Source organism: Entelurus aequoreus, linkage group LG12 (assembly GCF_033978785.1).
Source record: "Entelurus aequoreus isolate RoL-2023_Sb linkage group LG12, RoL_Eaeq_v1.1, whole genome shotgun sequence".
In the NCBI taxonomy this organism is placed as follows: Eukaryota; Metazoa; Chordata; class Actinopteri; order Syngnathiformes; family Syngnathidae; genus Entelurus; species Entelurus aequoreus.
Window position 1 is genome coordinate 177,501 of NC_084742.1, and position 24,499 is coordinate 201,999.

The window sequence follows — 24,499 nt, forward strand, 5'->3', positions numbered from 1 at the left end:
GATACTGGACTATGTAGTTGACAGCTTTCATACCATCACATTGATACTGGAATCTATAGTTGACATCTTTCATACCATCACATTGATACTGGACTCTACAGTTGACATCTTTCATACCATCATATTGATACTGGACTTTATAGTTGACATCTTTCATACCATCACATTGATACTGGAATCTATAGTTGACATCTTTCATACCATCACATTGATACTGGACTATGTAGTTGACAGCTTTCATACCATCACATTGATACTGGAATCTATAGTTGACATCTTTCATACCATCACATTGATACTGGACTCTATAGTTGACATATTTCATACCATCATATTGATACTGGACTTTATAGTTGACATCTTTTATATCACATTGATACTGGAATCTATAGTTGACATCTTTCATAGCATCACATTGATACTGGACTATATAGTTGACATCTTTTATATCACATTGATGCTGGAATCATGCCTTGGATTGCTTTGAACGGATGTCAAACAGGAAGGATCATCTTACCTGTGTGGGCGTCAGTCTTGAAGATGAAGGTTCCGGGTGTTGTGAGTTGATGACTTGGCGTGAAGTCAGGTGTTCTCACGTTGTCTTGCAACACGGCCGTAGTGTGGCTAGCTAAGGTTCTAGTGGTCACGGGAGAAACTTCTGGTGTTGTGGCCATGTTGGAAGATCCTGCCATTGGAGAGTTTAATTTTGCTGGGCTGGTGGTTGGGGCACCAGTAGGTGACACAAGAGAGCTTTGAGGATCTTTTGTGTTGCTTGGCGGATATGCTTGAGTGGTTGCCGCATCTGTCAGTCCTGTGGCGGCAGGGTCTCCTGGTCCTGTGGCGGCCGGGTCCGCCGGTCCTGCGGCGCCAGGGTCCGCCGGTCCTGCGATGCCAGGGTCCGCCGGTCCTGCGGCGCCAGGGTCCGCCGGTCCTGCGGCGCCAGGGTCCGCCGGTCCTGCGGCGCCAGGGTCCGCCGGTCCTGCGACGCCAGGGTCCGCCGGTCCTGCGATGCCAGGGTCCGCCGGTCCTGCGGCGCCAGGGTCCGCCGGTCCTGCGATGCCAGGGTCCGCCGGTCCTGCGGCGCCAGGGTCCGCCGGTCCTGCGGCGCCAGGGTCCGCCGGTCCTGCGACGCCAGGGTCCACCGGTCCTGCGATGCCAGGGTCCGCCGGTCCTGCGGCGCCAGGGTCCGCCGGTCCTGCGATGCCAGGGTCCGCCGGTCCTGCGGCGCCAGGGTCCGCCGGTCCTGCGGCGCCAGGGTCCGCCGGTCCTGCGACGCCAGGGTCCACCGGTCCTGCGATGCCAGGGTCCGCCGGTCCTGCGGCGCCAGGGTCCGCCGGTCCTGCAACGCCAGGGTCAGCTACCACTGAGGCAGCAGGGTCTGCTACCCCTGGGGCGGCAGGGTCTCCTGGTCCTGTGGCGGCCGGGTCTGCCGGTCCTGCGGCGCCAGGGTCCGCCGGTCCTGCGGCGCCAGGGTCCGCCGGTCCTGCGGCGCCAGAGTCAGCTACCACTGAGGCAGCAGGGTCTGCTACCACTGAGGCGGCAGGGTCTGCTACCACTGAGGCGGCAGGGTCTGCTACCACTGAGGCAGCAGGGTCTGCTACCCCTGAGGCGGCAGGGTCCACCGGTCCTGCGGCGCCAGGGTCCGCCGGTCCTGGGACGCCAGGGTCCGCCGGTCCTGGGACGCCAGGGTCCGCCGGTCCTGCGACGCCAGGGTCTGCTACCACTGCGACGCCAGGGTCTGCTACCACTGAGGCGGCAGGGTCTGCTACCCCTGAGGCGGCAGGGTCTGCTACCACTGAAGCGGCAGGGTCTGCTACCACTGAGGCGGCAGGGTCTGCTACCCCTGAGGCGGCAGGGTCTGCTACCACTGAGGCGGCAGGGTCTGCTACCACTGAGGCGGCAGGGTCTGCTACCACTTGATTTGTTGCGTTCACATGTATGTGAGCACCAGCTGGCACTTTGGTGGTCAGAAGAGATCCTCTTTGCAGGACCGTGGCAGCATCCGGCACTTGAGTGGCCACGGAAACATCTCCTTCACCATCGGAACACACTTTGTGACATGTCAGACCTGCAAAACACACGTGTATGTACATTATTATTATTATATTATATATTGTCTGACTAGATATGACTATGTTGTAAATAAATATTGTCTGACTAGATATGACTATGTTGTAAATAAATATTGTCTGACTAGATATGACTATGTTGTAAATAAATATTGTCTGACTAGATATGACTATGTTGTAAATAAATATTGTCTGACTAGATATGACTATGTTGTAAATAAAAATTGTGTGACTAGATATGACTATGTTGTAAATAAATATTGTCTGACTAGATATGACTATGTTGTAAATAAATATTGTGTGACTAGATATGACTATGTTGTAAATAAATATTGTCTGACTAGATATGACTATGTTGTAAATATATATTGTCTGACTAGATATGACTATGTTGTAAATAAATATTGTGTGACTAGATATGACTATGTTGTAAATATATATTGTGTGACTAGATATGACTATGTTGTAAATATATATTGTGTGACTAGATATGACTATGTTGTAAATATATATTGTCTGACTAGATATGACTATGTTGTAAATAAATATTGTGTGACTAGATATGACTATGTTGTAAATATATATTGTGTGACTAGATATGACTATGTTGTAAATAAATATTGTGTGACTAGATATGACTATGTTGTAAATAAATATTGTGTGACTAGATATGACTATGTTGTAAATAAATATTGTGTGACTAGATATGACTATGTTGTAAATAAATATTGTCTGACTAGATATGACTATGTTGTAAATAAATATTGTGTGACTAGATATGACTATGTTGTAAATAAATATTGTGTGACTAGATATGACTATGTTGTAAATAAATATTGTCTGACTAGATATGACTATGTTGTAAATAAATATTGTCTGACTAGATATGACTATGTTGTAAATAAATATTGTGTGACTAGATATGACTATGTTGTAAATATATATTGTCTGACTAGATATGACTATGTTGTAAATAAATATTGTGTGACTAGATATGACTATGTTGTAAATATATATTGTGTGACTAGATATGACTATGTTGTAAATAAATATTGTCTGACTAGATATGACTATGTTGTAAATAAATATTGTCTGACTAGATATGACTATGTTGTAAATAAATATTGTCTGACTAGATATGACTATGTTGTAAATAAAAATTGTGTGACTAGATATGACTATGTTGTAAATAAATATTGTCTGACTAGATATGACTATGTTGTAAATAAATATTGTGTGACTAGATATGACTGTGTTGTAAATATATATTGTCTGACTAGATATGACTATGTTGTAAATAAATATTGTGTGACTAGATATGACTATGTTGTAAATATATATTGTGTGACTAGATATGACTATGTTGTAAATATATATTGTGTGACTAGATATGACTATGTTGTAAATATATATTGTCTGACTAGATATGACTATGTTGTAAATAAATATTGTGTGACTAGATATGACTATGTTGTAAATATATATTGTGTGACTAGATATGACTATGTTGTAAATAAATATTGTCTGACTAGATATGACTATGTTGTAAATAAATATTGTCTGACTAGATATGACTATGTTGTAAATAAATATTGTGTGACTAGATATGACTATGTTGTAAATAAATATTGTGTGACTAGATATGACTATGTTGTAAATAAATATTGTCTGACTAGATATGACTATGTTGTAAATAAATATTGTCTGACTAGATATGACTATGTTGTAAATAAATATTGTGTGACTAGATATGACTATGTTGTAAATATATATTGTCTGACTAGATATGACTATGTTGTAAATAAATATTGTGTGACTAGATATGACTATGTTGTAAATATATATTGTGTGACTAGATATGACTATGTTATAAATAAATATTGTCTGACTAGATATGACTATGTTGTAAATAAATATTGTGTGACTAGATATGACTATGTTGTAAATAAATATTGTGTGACTAGATATGACTATGTTGTAAATAAATATTGTCTGACTAGATATGACTATGTTGTAAATAAATATTGTGTGACTAGATATGACTATGTTGTAAATAAATATTGTCTGACTAGATATGACTATGTTGTAAATAAATATTGTGTGACTAGATATGACTATGTTGTAAATAAATATTGTCTGACTAGATATGACTATGTTGTAAATAAATATTGTCTGACTAGATATGACTATGTTGTAAATAAATATTGTCTGACTAGATATGACTATGTTGTAAATATATATTTTCTGACTAGATATGACTATGTTGTAAATAAATATTGTCTGACTAGATATGACTATGTTGTAAATAAATATTGTGTGACTAGATATGACTATGTTGTAAATAAATATTGTCTGACTAGATATGACTATGTTGTAAATATATATTGTCTGACTAGATATGACTATGTTGTAAATAAATATTGTCTGACTAGATATGACTATGTTGTAAATAAATATTGTCTGACTAGATATGACTATGTTGTAAATAAATATTGTGTGACTAGATATGACTATGTTGTAAATAAATATTGTGTGACTAGATATGACTATGTTGTAAATAAATATTGTGTGACTAGATATGACTATGTTGTAAATAAATATTGTGTGACTAGATATGACTATGTTGTAAATAAATATTGTGTGACTAGATATGACTATGTTGTAAATAAATATTGTCTGACTAGATATGACTATGTTGTAAATATATATTGTCTGACTAGATATGACTATGTTGTAAATATATATTGTCTGACTAGATATGACTATGTTGTAAATAAATATTGTCTGACTAGATATGACTATGTTGTAAATAAATATTGTCTGACTAGATATGACTATGTTGTAAATAAATATTGTCTGACTAGATATGACTATGTTGTAAATAAATATTGTCTGACTAGATACGACTATGTTGTAAATATATATTGTCTGACTAGATATGACTATGTTGTAAATAAATATTGTCTGACTAGATATGACTATGTTGTAAATATATATTTTCTGACTAGATATGACTATGTTGTAAATAAATATTGTCTGACTAGATATGACTATGTTGTAAATAAATATTGTGTGACTAGATATGACTATGTTGTAAATAAATATTGTCTGACTAGATATGACTATGTTGTAAATATATATTGTCTGACTAGATATGACTATGTTGTAAATAAATATTGTCTGACTAGATATGACTATGTTGTAAATAAATATTGTCTGACTAGATATGACTATGTTGTAAATAAATATTGTCTGACTAGATATGACTATGTTGTAAATAAATATTGTCTGACTAGATATGACTATGTTGTAAATAAATATTGTCTGACTAGATATGACTATGTTGTAAATAAATATTGTCTGACTAGATATGACTATGTTTTAAATATATATTGTCTGACTAGATATGACTATGTTGTAAATATATATTGTCTGACTAGATATGACTATGTTGTAAATATATATTGTCTGACTAGATATGACTATGTTGTAAATAAATATTGTCTGACTAGATATGACTATGTTGTAAATATATATTTTATGACTAGATATGACTATGTTGTAAATAAATATTGTCTGACTAGATATGACTATGTTGTAAATAAATATTGTCTGACTAGATATGACTATGTTGTAAATAAATATTGTCTGACTAGATATGACTATGTTGTAAATAAATATTGTCTGACTAGATATGACTATGTTGTAAATATATATTGTGTGACTAGATATGACTATGTTGTAAATAAATATTGTCTGACTAGATATGAGTATGTTGTAAATAAATATTGTCTGACTAGATATGACTATGTTGTAAATATATATTGTCTGACTAGATATGAGTATGTTGTAAATAAATATTGTGTGACTAGATATGACTATGTTGTAAATATATATTGTCTGACTAGATATGACTATGTTGTAAATAAATATTGTGTGACTAGATATGACTATGTTGTAAATAAATATTGTCTGACTAGATATGACTATGTTGTAAATAAATATTGTCTGACTAGATATGAGTATGTTGTAAATAAATATTGTCTGACTAGATATGACTATGTTGTAAATATATATTGTCTGACTAGATATGACTATGTTGTAAATAAATATTGTGTGACTAGATATGACTATGTTGTAAATATATATTGTGTGACTAGATATGACAATGTTGTAAATAAATATTGTGTGACTAGATATGACTATGTTGTAAATAAATATTGTGTGACTAGATATGACTATGTTGTAAATAAATATTGTGTGACTAGATATGACTATGTTGTAAATAAATATTGTGTGACTAGATATGACTATGTTGTAAATAAATATTGTGTGACTAGATATGACTATGTTGTAAATAAATATTGTGTGACTAGATATGACTATGTTGTAAATAAATATTGTGTGACTAGATATGACTATGTTGTAAATATATATTGTCTGACTAGATATGACTATGTTGTAAATAAATATTGTCTGACTAGATATGATTATGTTGTAAATAAATATTGTCTGACTAGATATGACTATGTTGTAAATAAATATTGTCTGACTAGATATGACTATGTTGTAAATATATATTGTCTGACTAGATATGACTATGTTGTAAATAAATATTGTCTGACTAGATATGACTATGTTGTAAATATATATTTTCTGACTAGATATGACTATGTTGTAAATAAATATTGTCTGACTAGATATGACTATGTTGTAAATAAATATTGTCTGACTAGATATGACTATGTTGTAAATAAATATTGTCTGACTAGATATGACTATGTTGTAAATATATATTGTCTGACTAGATATGACTATGTTGTAAATAAATATTGTCTGACTAGATATGACTATGTTGTAAATAAATATTGTCTGACTAGATATGACTATGTTGTAAATAAATATTGTCTGACTAGATATGACTATGTTGTAAATAAATATTGTCTGACTAGATATGACTATGTTGTAAATATATATTGTCTGACTAGATATGAGTATGTTGTAAATAAATATTGTGTGACTAGATATGACTATGTTGTAAATATATATTGTCTGACTAGATATGAGTATGTTGTAAATAAATATTGTCTGACTAGATATGACTATGTTGTAAATATATATTGTCTGACTAGATATGACTATGTTGTAAATAAATATTGTGTGACTAGATATGACTATGTTGTAAATAAATATTGTGTGACTAGATATGACTATGTTGTAAATATATATTGTGTGACTAGATATGACTATGTTGTAAATAAATATTGTGTGACTAGATATGACTATGTTGTAAATAAATATTGTGTGACTAGATATGACTATGTTGTAAATAAATATTGTGTGACTAGATATGACTATGTTGTAAATAAATATTGTCTGACTAGATATGACTATGTTGTAAATAAATATTGTCTGACTAGATATGACTATGTTGTAAATTAATATTGTCCGACTAGATATGACTATGTTGTAAATAAATATTGTCCGACTAGATATGACTATGTTGTAAATAAATATTGTCTGACTAGATATGACTATGTTGTAAATAAATATTGTGTGACTAGATATGACTATGTTGTAAATAAATATTGTCTGACTAGATATGACTATGTTGTAAATAAATATTGTCTGACTAGATATGACTATGTTGTAAATTAATATTGTCCGACTAGCTATGACTATGTTGTAAATAAATATTGTCCGACTAGATATGACTATGTTGTAAATAAATATTGTCTGACTAGATATGACTATGTTGTAAATAAATATTGTCTGACTAGATATGACTATGTTGTAAATAAATATTGTGTGACTAGATATGACTATGTTGTAAATATATATTGTCTGACTAGATATGACTGTGTTGTAAATATATATTGTCTGACTAGATATGACTATGTTGTAAATAAATATTGTGTGACTAGATATGACTATGTTGTAAATATATATTGTGTGACTAGATATGACTATGTTGTAAATAAATATTGTGTGACTAGATATGACTATGTTGTAAATAAATATTGTCTGACTAGATATGACTATGTTGTAAATAAATATTGTGTGACTAGATATGACTATGTTGTAAATAAATATTGTGTGACTAGATATGACTATGTTGTAAATAAATATTGTCTGACTAGATATGACTATGTTGTAAATAAATATTGTGTGACTAGATATGACTATGTTGTAAATAAATATTGTCTGACTAGATATGACTATGTTGTAAATATATATTGTCTGACTAGATATGACTATGTTGTAAATATATATTGTCTGACTAGATATGACTATGTTGTAAATAAATATTGTCTGACTAGATATGACTATGTTGTAAATAAATATTGTCTGACTAGATATGACTATGTTGTAAATAAATATTGTGTGACTAGATATGACTATGTTGTAAATAAATATTGTCTGACTAGATATGACTATGTTGTAAATAAATATTGTCTGACTAGATATGACTATGTTGTAAATATATATTGTCTGACTAGATATGACTATGTTGTAAATAAATATTGTCTGACTAGATATGACTATGTTGTAAATAAATATTGTCTGACTAGATATGAGTATGTTGTAAATAAATATTGTCTGACTAGATATGACTATGTTGTAAATAAATATTGTGTGACTAGATATGACTGTGTTGTAAATATATATTGTCTGACTAGATATGACTATGTTGTAAATAAATATTGTGTGACTAGATATGACTATGTTGTAAATAAATATTGTGTGACTAGATATGACTATGTTGTAAATATATATTGTGTGACTAGATATGACTATGTTGTAAATAAATATTGTGTGACTAGATATGACTATGTTGTAAATATATATTGTGTGACTAGATATGACTATGTTGTAAATAAATATTGTGTGACTAGATATGACTATGTTGTAAATAAATATTGTCTGACTAGATATGACTATGTTGTAAATAAATATTGTGTGACTAGATATGACTATGTTGTAAATAAATATTGTCTGACTAGATATGACTATGTTGTAAATATATATTGTCTGACTAGATATGACTATGTTGTAAATATATATTGTCTGACTAGATATGACTATGTTGTAAATAAATATTGTCTGACTAGATATGACTATGTTGTAAATAAATATTGTCTGACTAGATATGACTATGTTGTAAATAAATATTGTGTGACTAGATATGACTATGTTGTAAATAAATATTGTCTGACTAGATATGACTATGTTGTAAATAAATATTGTCTGACTAGATATGACTATGTTGTAAATATATATTGTCTGACTAGATATGACTATGTTGTAAATAAATATTGTCTGACTAGATATGACTATGTTGTAAATAAATATTGTCTGACTAGATATGAGTATGTTGTAAATAAATATTGTCTGACTAGATATGACTATGTTGTAAATAAATATTGTGTGACTAGATATGACTGTGTTGTAAATATATATTGTCTGACTAGATATGACTATGTTGTAAATAAATATTGTGTGACTAGATATGACTATGTTGTAAATAAATATTGTGTGACTAGATATGACTATGTTGTAAATATATATTGTGTGACTAGATATGACTATGTTGTAAATAAATATTGTGTGACTAGATATGACTATGTTGTAAATATATATTGTGTGACTAGATATGACTATGTTGTAAATAAATATTGTGTGACTAGATATGACTATGTTGTAAATAAATATTGTCTGACTAGATATGACTATGTTGTAAATAAATATTGTGTGACTAGATATGACTATGTTGTAAATAAATATTGTCTGACTAGATATGACTATGTTGTAAATAAATATTGTCTGACTAGATATGACTATGTTGTAAATAAATATTGTCTGACTAGATATGACTATGTTGTAAATAAATATTGTGTGACTAGATATGACTTTGTTGTAAATAAATATTGTGTGACTAGATATGACTATGTTGTAAATAAATATTGTGTGACTAGATATGACTATGTTGTAAATAAATATTGTGTGACCAGATATGACTATGTTGTAAATAAATATTGTCTGACTAGATATGACTATGTTGTAAATAAATATTGTCTGACTAGATATGACTATGTTGTAAATAAATATTGTGTGACTAGATATGACTATGTTGTAAATAAATATTGTCTGACTAGATATGACTATGTTGTAAATAAATATTGTGTGACTAGATATGACTATGTTGTAAATAAATATTGTGTGACTAGATATGACTATGTTGTAAATAAATATTGTCTGACTAGATATGACTATGTTGTAAATAAATATTGTGTGACTAGATATGACTATGTTGTAAATATATATTGTGTGGTGTAACAATACAACGTTCCTGGAATCCTGTATGTAATATTGTAATGTAATGTAATATTGTAATGTAATGTAATATTGTAATGTAATATTGTAATGTAATGTAATATTGTAATGTAATGTAATATTGTAATGTAATATTGTAATGTAATGTAATATTGAGATTGCTCATTTTGACAAATACATCTTGTAGATATTAATTAATGCTTTGAAGACTAAATAATAACATCAACTACTACTAGATTCTTTTATGTTTGCTTCATAGCTGATTTAATTGCTCTGTATTTATATGACACTTTACTATGAAGTGTATTTATATGGCACTTTACCAAAAGTGTATTTATATGGCACTTTACTATGAAGTGTATTTATATGACACTTTACTATGAAGTGTATTTATATGGCACTTTACTATGAAGTGTATTTATATGGCACTTTACTATGAAGTGTATTTATATGACACTTTACTATGAAGTGTATTTATATGACACTTTACTATGAAGTGTATTTATATGGCACTTTACTATGAAGTGTATTTATATGGCACTTTACTATGAAGTGTATTTATATGGCACTTTACTATGAAGTGTATTTATATGGCACTTTACTATGAAGTGTATTTATATGGCACTTTACTATGAAGTGTATTTATATGGCACTTTACTATGAAGTGTATTTATATGGCACTTTACTATGAAGTGTATTTATATGGCACTTTACTATGAAGTGTATTTATATGGCACTTTACTATGAAGTGTATTTATATGGCACTTTACTATGAAGTGTATTTATATGGCACTTTACTATGAAGTGTATTTATATGGCACTTTACTATGAAGTGTATTTATATGGCACTTTACTATGAAGTGTATTTATATGGCACTTTACTATGAAGTGTATTTATATGGCACTTTACTATGAAGTGTATTTATATGGCACTTTACTATGAAGTGTATTTATATGGCACTTTACTATGAAGTGTATTTATATGGCACTTTACTATGAAGTGTATTTATATGGCACTTTACTATGAAGTGTATTTATATGGCACTTTACTATGAAGTGTATTTATATGGCACTTTACTATGAAGTGTATTTATATGGCACTTCATATGAATGTATTTATATGGCACTTTACTATGAAGTGTATTTATATGGCACTTTACTATGAAGTGTATTTATATGGCACTTTACTATGAAGTGTATTTATATGGCACTTTACTATGAAGTGTATTTATATGGCACTTTACTATGAAGTGTATTTATATGGCACTTTACTATGAAGTGTATTTATATGGCACTTTACTATGAAGTGTATTTATATGGCACTTTACTATGAAGTGTATTTATTGGCACTTTACTATGAAGTGTATTTATATGGCACTTTACTATGAAGTGTATTTATATGGCACTTACTATGAATGTATTATATGGCACTTTACTATGAAGTGTATTTATATGGCACTTTACTATGAAGTGTATTTATATGACACTTTACTATGAAGTGTATTTATATGACACTTTACTATGAAGTGTATTTATATGGCACTTTACTATGAAGTGTATTTATATGGCACTTTACTATGAAGTGTATTTATATGGCACTTTACTATGAAGTGTATTTATATGGCACTTTACCAAAAGTGTATTTATATGGCACTTTACTATGAAGTGTATTTATATGGCACTTTACTATGAAGTGTATTTATATGGCACTTTACTATGAAGTGTATTTATATGGCACTTTACTATGAAGTGTATTTATATGGCACTTTACTATGAAGTGTATTTATATGGCACTTTACTATGAAGTGTATTTATATGGCACTTTACTATGAAGTGTATTTATATGGCACTTTACTATGAAGTGTATTTATATGGCACTTTACTATGAAGTGTATTTATATGGCACTTTACTATGAAGTGTATTTATATGGCACTTTACTATGAAGTGTATTTATATGGCACTTTACTATGAAGTGTATTTATATGGCACTTTACTATGAAGTGTATTTATATGGCACTTTACTATGAAGTGTATTTATATGGCACTTTACTATGAAGTGTAATTTATATGGCACTTCATATGAATGTATTTATATGGCACTTTACTATGAAGTGTATTTATATGGCACTTTACTATGAAGTGTATTTATATGGCACTTTACTATGAAGTGTATTTATATGGCACTTTACTATGAAGTGTATTTATATGGCACTTTACTATGAGTGTATTTATATGGCACTTTACTATGAAGTGTATTTATATGGCACTTTACTATGAAGTGTATTTATATGGCACTTTACTATGAAGTGTATTTATATGGCACTTTACTATGAAGTGTATTTATATGGCACTTTACTATGAAGTGTATTTATATGGCACTTTACTATGAAGTGTATTTATATGGCACTTTACTATGAAGTGTATTTATATGGCACTTTACTATGAAGTGTATTTATATGGCACTTTACTATGAAGTGTATTTATATGGCACTTTACTATGAAGTGTATTTATATGGCACTTTACTATGAATGTATTTATATGGCACTTTACTATGAAGTGTATTTATATGGCACTTTACTATGAAGTGTATTTATATGGCACTTTACTATGAAGTGTATTTATATGCCACTTTACTATGAAGTGTTTTTTATTTATATGGCACTTTACTATGAAGTGTATTTATATGGCACTTTACTATGAAGTGTATTTATATGGCACTTTACTATGAAGTGTATTTATATGGCACTTTACTATGAAGTGTATTTATATGGCACTTTACTATGAAGTGTATTTATATGGCACTTTACTATGAATGTATTTATATGGCACTTTACTATGAAGTGTATTTATATGGCACTTTACTATGAAGTGTATTTATATGGCACTTTACTATGAAGTGTATTTATATGGCACTTTACTATGAAGTGTATTTATATGGCACTTTACTATGAAGTGTATTTATATGGCACTTTACTATGAAGTGTATTTATATGGCACTTTACTATGAAGTGTATTTATATGGCACTTTACTATGAAGTGTTTTTTATTTATATGGCACTTTACTATGAAGTGTATTTATATGGCACTTTACTATGAAGTGTTTTTTATTTATATGGCACTTTACTATGAAGTGCATCCTGAGAGAGTATTTCTTCACTTTTTCACATTTTGTTTTGTTCCAGCTTTATTCCAAAATGGAATCAATTCATTTTGTCCTCAAAATTCTGCACACAATAACCCATAATTATGATGTGAAAAGTTTTTTTTTTTTCAAATTCTGCAAATGTAATAAAAATAAAGTAGAGCCTTTGATCAATACTTAGTTGATGCACCTTTGGCAGCAACTACACCTCAAGTCTTTTTGAACACCATGCCACAAACTTGGCACACCTTCAACCATTCCTCTTTGCAGCACCTCTCAAGCTACATCAGGTTGGATGGAGTTGGTTGTCATCCAGGATGTCTCTGTACAGTGTTGTATTCATCTTAGTCTAGTCAGGGAGGTGACCAAGAACCGGATGGTCACTCAAGGACAACCATCTCTGCAGCAATCCACCAATCAGGCCAGTAAGGTAGAGTGGCCAGACGGAAGCCATTTCTTAGTCAAAAGTTTGCCAAAATACACCTGAAAGACTCTCAGACCACAAGAAACTAAGTCAACAACAAGTCTTTGCCAGACGTCTCCAGGAATCATCACTAGGTCAATACCATCCCTATAGTCAACATGGTGGTGGCAGCATCATGCTGTGGGGATGCTTTTCAGTGGAAGGAACTAGCCAGGATAGAGGGAAAGATGAATGTACAGAGACATCCTGAATGAAAACCAAGGCTTCCCATCCAACCTGGTGTAGCTTGAGAGGTGCTGCAAAGAGGAATGGTTGAAAGTGTCCAAAGATAGGTGTGCTAAGTGTGTGTTATCGTATTCAGAAAGACTTGAGGCTGTAATTGCTGTCAGAGGTGCATCAACTACTCCTCTCTGAGCTGCCACATTACCGTGGTAGAGGAGTTTGTGTGTACCAATGATCCTAGGAGCTATGTTGTCCAGGGGCCTTCATGTCCCCTGGTAGGGTCTCCCAAGACAAACAGGTCCTAGGTGAGGGATCAGACAAAGAGCAGCTCGAAGACTTCTATGGGAATGCAACAACAAAGACTCAGATTTCCCTCGCCCGGACGCGGGTCACCGGGGCCCCCCTCTGGAGCCAGGCCTGGAGTTGGGGCACGATGGCAAGCGCCTGGTGGCCGGGCCTGTCCCCATGGGGCCCGGCCGGGCACAGCCCGAAGAGGCAACGTGGGTCACCCCTCCAATGGGCTCACCACTCATGGGAGGGGCCATAGAGATCGGGTGCATTGTGAGCTGGGCGGCAGCCGAAGGCAGGGCACTTGGCGGTCTGATCTTCGGCTACATAAGCTAGCTCTTGGGACGTGGAACGTCACCTCGCTGGGGGTGAAGGAACCTGAGCTTGTGCGCGAGGTAGAGAAGTTCCGGCTGGATATAGTCGGACTCATTTCGACGCACAGCAAGGGCTCTGGAACCAGTTCTCTGGAGAGGGGCTGGACTCTCTTCCACACTGGCGTTGCAAGCAGTGAGAGGCAACAAGCTGGGGTAGCAATTCTTGTTGCCCCCCGGCTCAAAGCCTGCACGTTGGAGTTCAACCCAGTGGACGAGAGGGTAGCTTCCCTCCGCCTTCGGGTGGGGGGACGGGTTCTGACTGTTGTTTGTGCTTACGCACAAAACAGCAGTTCAGAGTACCCACCCTTTTTGGATACACTCGAGGGAGTACTGGAAAGTGCTCCCCCGGGTGATTCCCTTGTCCTACTGGGTGACTTCAACGCTCATGTTGGCAACGACAGTGAAACCTGGAGAGGCGTGATTGGGAAGAATGGCCGCCCGGATCTGAACCCGAGTGGTGTTTTGTTATTGGACTTTTGTGCTCGTCACAGATTGTCCATAACAAACACCATGTTCAAACATAAGGGTGTCCATATGTGCACTTGGCACCAGGACACCCTAGGCCGCAGTTCCATGATCGACTTTGTAGTTGTGTCATCGGATTTGCAGCCTCATGTTTTGAACACTCGGGTGAAAAGAGGGGCAGAGCTTTCTACCGATCACCACCTGGTGGTGAGTTGGCTGTGATGGTGGGGGAGGATGCCGGACAGACCTGGCAGGCCCAAACGCATTGTGAGGGTCTGCTGGGAACGTCTGGCAGAGTCTCCTGTCAGAGAGAGTTTCAATTCCACCACAGGAAGAACTTTGAACATATCACAAGGGAGGCGCTGGACATTGAGTCCGAGTGGACAATGTTCCGCACCTCTATTGTCGAGGCGGCTGATTGGAGCTGTGGCCGCAAGGTAGTTGGTGCCTGTCGTGGCGGTAATCCTAGAACCCGCTGGTGGACACCAGTGGTGAGGGATGCCGTCAAGCTGAAGAAGGAGTCCTATCGGGTCCTTTTGGCTCATAGGACTCCGGAGGCAGCGGACAGGTACCGACAGGCCAAGCGGTGTGCGGCTTCAGCGGTCACGGAGGCAAAAACTCGGACATGGGAGGAGTTCGGGAAGCCATGGAAAACGACTTCCGGATGGCTTCGAAGCGATTCTGGATCACCATCCGCCGCCTCAGGAAGGTGAAGCAGTGCACTGTCAACACCGTGTATGGTGCGGATGGTGTTCTGCTGACCTCGACTGCGGATGTTGTGGATCGGTGGGGGGGATACTTCGAAGACCTCCTCAATCCTACCAACACGTCTTCCTATGAGGAAGCAGTGCCTGGGGAATCTGTGGTGGGCTCTCCTATTTCTGGGGCTGAGGTTGCTGAGGTAGTTAAAAAGCTCCTCGGTGGCAAGGCCCCGGGGGTGGATGAGATCCGCCCAGAGTTCCTTAAGGCCATCGGACATTGGGGGTGGTACCTCTGGATTGGCAGACCAGGGTGGTAGTTCCTCTCTTTAAGAAGGGGAACCGGAGGGTGTGTTCCAACTATTGTGGGATCACATTCCTCAGCCTTCCCGGTAATGTTTATTCAGGTGTACTGGAGAGGAGGCTACGCCGGATAGTGGAACCTCGGATTCAGGAGGAACAGTGTGGTTTTCGTCCTGGTCGTGGAACTGTGGACCAGCTCTATACTCTCGGCAGGGTCCTTGAGGGTGCATGGGAGTTTGCCCAACCAGTCTACATGTGCTTTGTGGACATGGAGAAGGCATTGGACCGTGTCCCTCGGGAAGTCCTGTGGGGAGTGCTCAGAGAGTATGGGGTATCGGACTGTCTGATTGTGGCGGTCCGCTCCCTGGATGATCAGTGCCAGAGCTTGGTCCGCATTGCCGGCAGTAAGTCGGACACGTTTCCAGTGAGGGTTGGACTCCGCCAAGGCTGCCCTTTGTCACCCATTCTGTTCTGAACTTTTATGGACAGAATTTCTGGGTGCAGTCAAGGCGTTGAGGGGATCTGGTTTGGTGGCTGCAGGATTAGGTCTCTGCTTTTTGCAGATGATGTGGTCCTGATGGCTTCATCTGGCCAGGATCTTCAGCTCTCACTGGATCGGTTCGCAGCCGAGTGTGAAGCGACTGGATCTTCTTCATCCGTCTTCTTCATCTGTCTTCTTCATCTGTCTTCTTCATCCGTCTTCTTCATCCGTCTTCTTCATCCATCTTCTTCATCCGTCTTCTTCATCCGTCTTCTTCATCCGTCTTCTTCATCCGTCTTCTTCATCCGTCTTCTTCATCGTCTTCTTCATCCGTCTTCTTCATCCGTCTTCTTCATCTGTCTTCTTCATCCGTCTTCTTCATCCGTCTTCTTCATCCATCTTCTTCATCCATCTTCTTCATCCATCTTCTTCATCCGTTTTCTTCATCCGTCTTCTTCATCCGTCTTCTTCATCCATCTCTATATTAGTGACAGTAGCAGGATGTCGCACACAATCGACCTGGAAGCACCACACCTTCTGTGTGTGGGTGTGTCGGTGTGTGTGTGTGTCGGTGTGTGTGTGTATGTTTGTGTGTGTGTGTTTGTGCCTGCGTGTGTGTGTGTGTGTGCGTGTGTGTGTGTGTGCGTGCGCATGTGTGTGTGTGTGTGTGTGTGTGTGTGTGTGTGTGTGTGTGTGTGTGTGTGTGCTTGTGTGTGCATGCGCATGTGTGTGTGCGTGTGTGTGGACAATCCATGGCTGGGCTAAGTGGAAGCGAGTCAGAAGAGAAGAGAAGAGAAGAGAAGAGAAGAGAAGAGAAGAGAAGAGAAGAGAAGAGAAGAGAAGAGAAGAGAAGAGAAGAGAAGAGAAGAGAAGAGAAGAGAAGAGAAGAGAAGAGAAGAGAAGAGAAGAGAACAATGGCCTCTGACTCCTGCACCTTTGTGGATTGTGACCTCCGCCCATCTCCTCCACGGGAGTAGTGAAGTCGCACAACCACTGATGACATTTGACTCATTCAATTTATTATTATGATTTATTTATGAGAACAACTATATCATGAACACAAGAGGAAGATATTTGTGTGGCATGATATCATGAATGCATCACCACTGTATCAAGGTGTGATCAATCATCTTCATCACAAATGGCTTGACAAAGCACAACAACATTGTAGTATAATTTCTGACCTTTGACCTACTGTATATTTCATGTCTGTCAAGAATGTACGCTCATTTGATTTCTCTTCTATTCTGTGTCCCCGGGTGTGGGACAAAAGTGAATATTAAGTCTGTCTACAGAATGTTTTGGTTGTTTGGGTATGATTGGGGAGTCCAAGGATGTTGCAAAAACAATCATGACGCACGAGATAAAAACAGTGACGCACAAGAGACATATAAAAAATGGCAGAAGACCGGGACTAAAGAGAGATTTTGGCTTGTGTGTGTGTTGTTTGCTCCGGAGTACATGTGGTCTGTCTGCACGGACAACTCAATTCAACCTGCACTTCTGATAATGGGTAAATACACACACCCCTCAACCCCCGCCCCCCCCCATCTCCCGAATTCAGAGGTCTCAAGGTTGGCAAGTATGCATTGACGTCACTTGCGTGATGCAAGCAGAGAAACATTTTGCCGCTTTTCCACAACACCCGCACACGCTCTGCCTCCCTCCCTCCCTGCCTCCCTCGCTCGCCCGCCTGCTCGCTCCAGCCCCCGTTGTAAACAGTCCGGGCGGGGAAGACGAGCGGTCCGGTAGCTACCAAAGCACTCCACCGAAGGAGCGAGCGACAATACAAAAGTGTGGTGCACTAGACCCCAGCGCTGATACTCCGACAGAGAGTCGCTGGGCGAATCAGACGTGTAACACGTTAGTGGTGATGTTAGCCCGTTCAAGGCTAATTGTGCTACCGTGACTGTAAACTCCACGGGGAGAGGGGGCGGCTCGCCGTGGAGTTTACAGTCACGGTAGCACAATTAGCCCCAAACGGGCTAACATCACCACTAACGTGTTATGCCCCCCCCCCATCCGCCCCCCCTCCCGTTGGCTCCAGACATAGACGATTTTTGATGCAATATTTCTTTGTTGAGCACAGGGGCACCCCGACGTGTCTTATTTCATTTCATTTTTATTTATCTCCTTCATTGATGTGCATCTTTGATCGATAGACAATTATACCTCAATTATACAATTATACAATTATACAATTATACATTTACACACCAAAGCCTGAGAAGGAGCAGGATGAAGAAAAATCTTATATTTGTCTGCCCCCTTCAACATAATACGTAGTCATACTTAATGATATCATATAAACCAACAATTACATCCAAATATAACGAAAACAAACAAAAAAACACACAAAAAAACACAAGAAGTAATATACACCTCACGGGATGATACAAAACAAATACAAAACCAGGCAAAAAATAAGTAAAATAATAAATATAAAGCAAAATGTAAACACTTATGGCTGTCCATATGATTTTATTGTTCTGTCTTTATATATTTTTTCAATTGGAATATATTTTTACAATCTTTTATCTCATTGTAAGGAGAATTCCATAGTTGAACCCTCACCACTGATATGCACATTTGATTTAAAGTCATCTTTGAATACTGATGTTGGAAAAGACCACCTCCCTGCGACAAGGGAGAATGGATATCTGGCAGGACCCAGCGCCCCGATATCTCTGGCCTGCGCTACCATCTTCAGCCAGGCATACTGCGTCATCAACTCCACTGCCACGTAGGACACAGCAGCGGACAGCTGAGAAGAGGACAACTACCAATAAACCTCCCCAGCAAGCAAGTGTCCACTAACGATATATATATATATATATATATATATATATATATATATATATATATATATATATATATATATATATATATATATAAGCGGCCCTAACCCTAACCCGTTAGGGCCGCTTGTTGTCACTGTTACTCAGAGTTGCATTGCAAAATTACACAGAATAAATGTGTTTATTTTGTTTAGAATTCAGATGGGATTTTATTTTTGATTTATATTGGCGGGTTATATGGACGGGAGGGGGGAGTTGTTTGTTATGTGGGATTAATTAGTGGCATATTAAATATAAGCCTGGTCGTCTTGTGGCTAATAGTTATACATGTCTTGTGGTTATTTGACAGTTGGTGCCGTGTGGCACCGCCAGGTAGGGTCACACCATCATGGCATGGGGGAAACTCTGGGTTTATGGTAATGAATGGAATAGTCTACTTGATTTGATGTTCAGTTTATGAACTTACATTCATATTTTGTTGAAGTATTATTCAATAAATATATTTATAAAGGATTTTTGAATTGTTGCTATTTTTAGAATATTTAAAAAAATCTCACGTACCCCATGGCATACCTTCAAGTACCCCCAGGGGTACGCGTACCCCCATTTGAGAACCACTGATCTACATCAACAATATGATTTGACAGGACAGATGTATTACAAAAATATAGTGTACATATATTAGATTGTTGTGAGTGGATTAAGAATGGTTACAAATAAGAATGGCGACTCCTTCTAAAATGGATCGTTTTTGACACCGAGTGAAGGCAAGAAGGAAGGAGGCCTTCATCAAATTCAAAAACGCTCAGCCGGTACTGATAGGGACTGTATACAGACCCCCTAATCAGAGTGATTTCTATGGTGCTCAGGAGGAGTGCTTAGCTGAGGTAAAAAACGTGGAGAAAATCATAACTGGAGATCTGAACACAGATATTCAACGCAGAGATGCGCCTGTCTTCAAATCTTACAGCAAGCTTTGTAATCTGCACAGTCTCACCCAACTAATAACACTACCCACAAGGGTGTGATTCCACCCAATCAACCATAGATCTCATTCTCACATCAGACCGGCCTAACATAAAAAATAGCCAACGGCCACATAACAGCTGAATAGAGATCCCTTAAAACATACTCAGGTGATAATTTCAACCTAAAACTAGGTGAGTGGGACTGGTCCCCTGTGTTCACGAGCAACCTGGTCCATGATGCTTGGGATCGCTTCAAAACAGCGTTCCTAAAGATACTAAATGACATGGCTCCCGTGAAAACAGTCAGGATCAAAGCCCGCTCGGAACCATGGATGAATCCGGACCTATTAGCTGCCATAAAAGACAGAGACAGAAAATACTCTGAATACCAAAAGTGCAAAACTGAAGTAGATAAACAACCCAATAATATCAACCTCAAATCACTCCTTTCAACTCTCAAAAAGCAAAGCAATAAATTAAGAAATAAGTCAACCAACCTGACTAAATCCTTAAAAAAAATTACATTAATGACAAAATAGAGGAAAACACAAATAAGCCACGTGAGCTCTGGAAAATCCTCAACAAGCAGCTTCCTGGCTGCAGCCAGAAACTTAAAACCAGACTCACCAACATCAACATCAAGGAGGGTGACTCTCTCATTACAGACAAAATGGGGGTAGCTAGCAGACTTAACACCTTTTTCACCAGCATAGCCACAACTCTTGTCAACAAGCTGTCCCACCACTCGGGTCGCTTTGGTGTAGAACACATTAAAGCCTTCTACAGAAATCTAGGAGTATTCAACGATGATTTCAAATCTCCTCTCTGGTCAACAAAAGCACCTTGAGGATTCTGGCGGGAACTCTCGTTCAACCCTTTTTCTATTATGCATGCACCTCCTGGTACCCTAGCACCTCCAAAACCCTCAAATCTAAACTCCAAACATCTCAGCACAAGCTAGTCAGGTTACTTCTAGACCTCCACCCCAGATCACACCTCACTCCTACCCACTTCTCTAAAGTGGGCTGGCTCAAGGTGGAGGACAGAGTTAAACAACTTGCACTGAGCCTAGTCTATAAAATCCGCTACACCTCCCTGATACCGAAGTACATGTCAAACTACTTCCTTAACGTAAATGACCGCCATAACCACAACACCAGGGGGAGCTCCACTAACCACGTTAAACCCAGATTCCCAACTAACAAAGGTCTTAACTCATTCTCCTTCTATGCCACATCAATGTGGAATGCACTCCCAACAGGTATAAAAGAAAGGGCATCTCTATCCTCCTTCAAAACCGCAATAAAAGTTCACCTCCAGGCAGCTACAACCCTAAACTAACACCCTCCCCCCTCCACATCCCACCTCCCCGGATTGTAAATAATCAAATGTAAATAATCAAATGTATATACTTCTTCTTATGCTTTCTGAACTCACTATGTTCTCTGCTGGCTGTACATATCCTACCAAGTAAACACTGTACATATCCTAGCAAGTAAACACTGTACATATCCTACCAAGTAAACACCGTACATATCCTACCAAGTAAACACTGTACATATCCTACCAAGTAAACACTGTACATATCCTACCAAGTAAACACTGTACATATCCTACCAAGTAAACACTGTACATATCCTACCAAGTAAACACCGTACATATCCTACCAAGTAAACACCGTACATATCCTACCAAGTAAACACCGTACATATCCTACCAAGTAAACACCGTACATATCCTACCAAGTAAACACTGTACATATCCTACCAAGTAAACACTGTACATATCCTACCAAGTAAACACCGTACATATCCTACCAAGTAAACACCGTACATATCCTACCAAGTAAACACTGCACATATCCTACCAAGTAAACACTGTACATATCCTACCAAGTAAACACTGTACATATCCTACCAAGTAAACGCCGTACATATCCTACCAAGTAAACACTGTACATATCCTACCAAGTAAACACCGTACATATCCTACCAAGTAAACACTGTACATATCCTACCAAGTAAACACTGTACATATCCTACCAAGTAAACACTGTACATATCCTACCAAGTAAACACTGTACATATCCTACCAAGTAAACACCGTACATATCCTACCAAGTAAACACTGTACATATCCTACCAAGTAAACACTGTACATATCCTACCAAGTAAACACCGTACATATCCTACCAAGTAAACACTGTACATATCCTACCAAGTAAACACTGTACATATCCTACCAAGTAAACACTGTACATATCCTACCAAGTAAACACCGTACATATCCTACCAAGTAAACACTGTACATATCCTTCCAAGTAAACACTGTACATATCCTACCAAGTAAACACCGTACATATCCTACCAAGTAAACACTGTACATATCCTACCAAGTAAACACTGTACATATCCTACCAAGTAAACACTGTACATATCCTACCAAGTAAACACTGTACATATCCTACCAAGTAAACACCGTACATATCCTACCAAGTAAACACTGTACATATCCTACCAAGTAAACACTGTACATATCCTACCAAGTAAACACTGTACATATCCTACCAAGTAAACACTGTACATATCCTACCAAGTAAACACTGTACATATCTACCAAGTAAACACTGTACATATCCTACCAAGTAAACACCGTACATATCCTAGCAAGTAAACACTGTACATATCCTACCAAGTAAACACTGTACATATCCTACCAAGTAAACACTGTACATATCCTACCAAGTAAACACTGTACATATCCTAGCAAGTAAACACTGTACATATCCTACCAAGTAAACACTGTACATATCCTACCAAGTAAACACTGTACATATCCTACCAAGTCACACCTACACTGTTTCAATGTCCATTTCTCTGATGATGCAATTGTTGATGACTGAAGTGCTGATATCAACCAAACCTAACCCCCCCCCACACATCCCACCCCCCGGATTGTAAACAATGTAAATAATTCAATGTATATACTCTGATGATGAACTTGTGTGATGACTGTATTATGATGATAGTATATATCTGATAGTATATATCTGATAGTATATATCTGATAGTATATATCTGATAGTATATATCTGATAGTATATATCTGTACCATGAATTGATGAACGTGGACCCCGACTTAAACAAGTGGAACAACTTATTGGGGTGTTACCATTTAGTGATCAATTGTACGGAATATGTACTGTACTGTGCAACCTACTAATACAAGTCTCAATCAATCAATCAATCAATCAAACTAGGTGAGTCCTGACAGGCTGCTGAGGTGGAGGCTGGTGTAGATGAGGTGGAGGTTGGTGTAGATGAGGTGGAGGTTGGTGCAGATGAGGTGGAGGCTGGTGTAGATGAGGTGGAGGCTGGTGTAGATGAGGTGGAGGCTGGTGTAGATGAGGTGGAGGCTGGTGTAGATGAGGTGGAGGCTGGTGTAGATGAGGTGGAGGCTGGTGTAGATGAGGTGGAGGTTGGTGCAGATGAGGTGGAGGCTGGTGTAGATGAGGTGGAGGTTGGTGTAGATGAGGTGGAGGTTGGTGCAGATGAGGTGGAGGCTGGTGTAGATGAGGTGGAGGCTGGTGTAGATGAGGTGGAGGCTGGTGTAGATGAGGTGGAGGCTGGTGTAGATGAGGTGGAGGCTGGTGTAGATGAGGTGGAGGCTGGTGTAGATGAGGTGGAGGCTGGTGTAGATGAGGTGGAGGCTGGTGTAGATGAGGTGGAGGCTGGTGTAGATGAGGTGGAGGCTGGTGTAGATGAGGTGGAGGCTGGTGTAGATGAGGTGGAGGCTGGTGTAGATGAGGTGGAGGCTGGTGTAGATGAGGTGGAGGCTGGTGCAGAGCAGTACCAACTTTATCAGCTCTTCTTCTGCCTCCTCCTCACTCCAGCATTCCATGTTGGATCAGCAAGATGACACCTCCTGCTTT

The 24,499-nt window shown here is 37.6% G+C and overlaps 1 protein-coding gene across 1 annotated transcript in view; it reads right to left on the reverse strand.

The window, feature by feature from the left end:
- LOC133662554 (collagen alpha-1(I) chain-like) overlaps window positions 1-24,499 on the reverse strand; it is a 56,291-nt gene that overhangs the window by 25,349 nt on the left and 6,443 nt on the right. Inside the window, exon 2 of the mRNA XM_062066669.1 lies at window positions 518-2,068. Within this exon, the coding sequence (XP_061922653.1) occupies window positions 518-2,068 (1,551 nt within the window). The remainder of the gene's footprint in view (window positions 1-517; window positions 2,069-24,499) is intronic.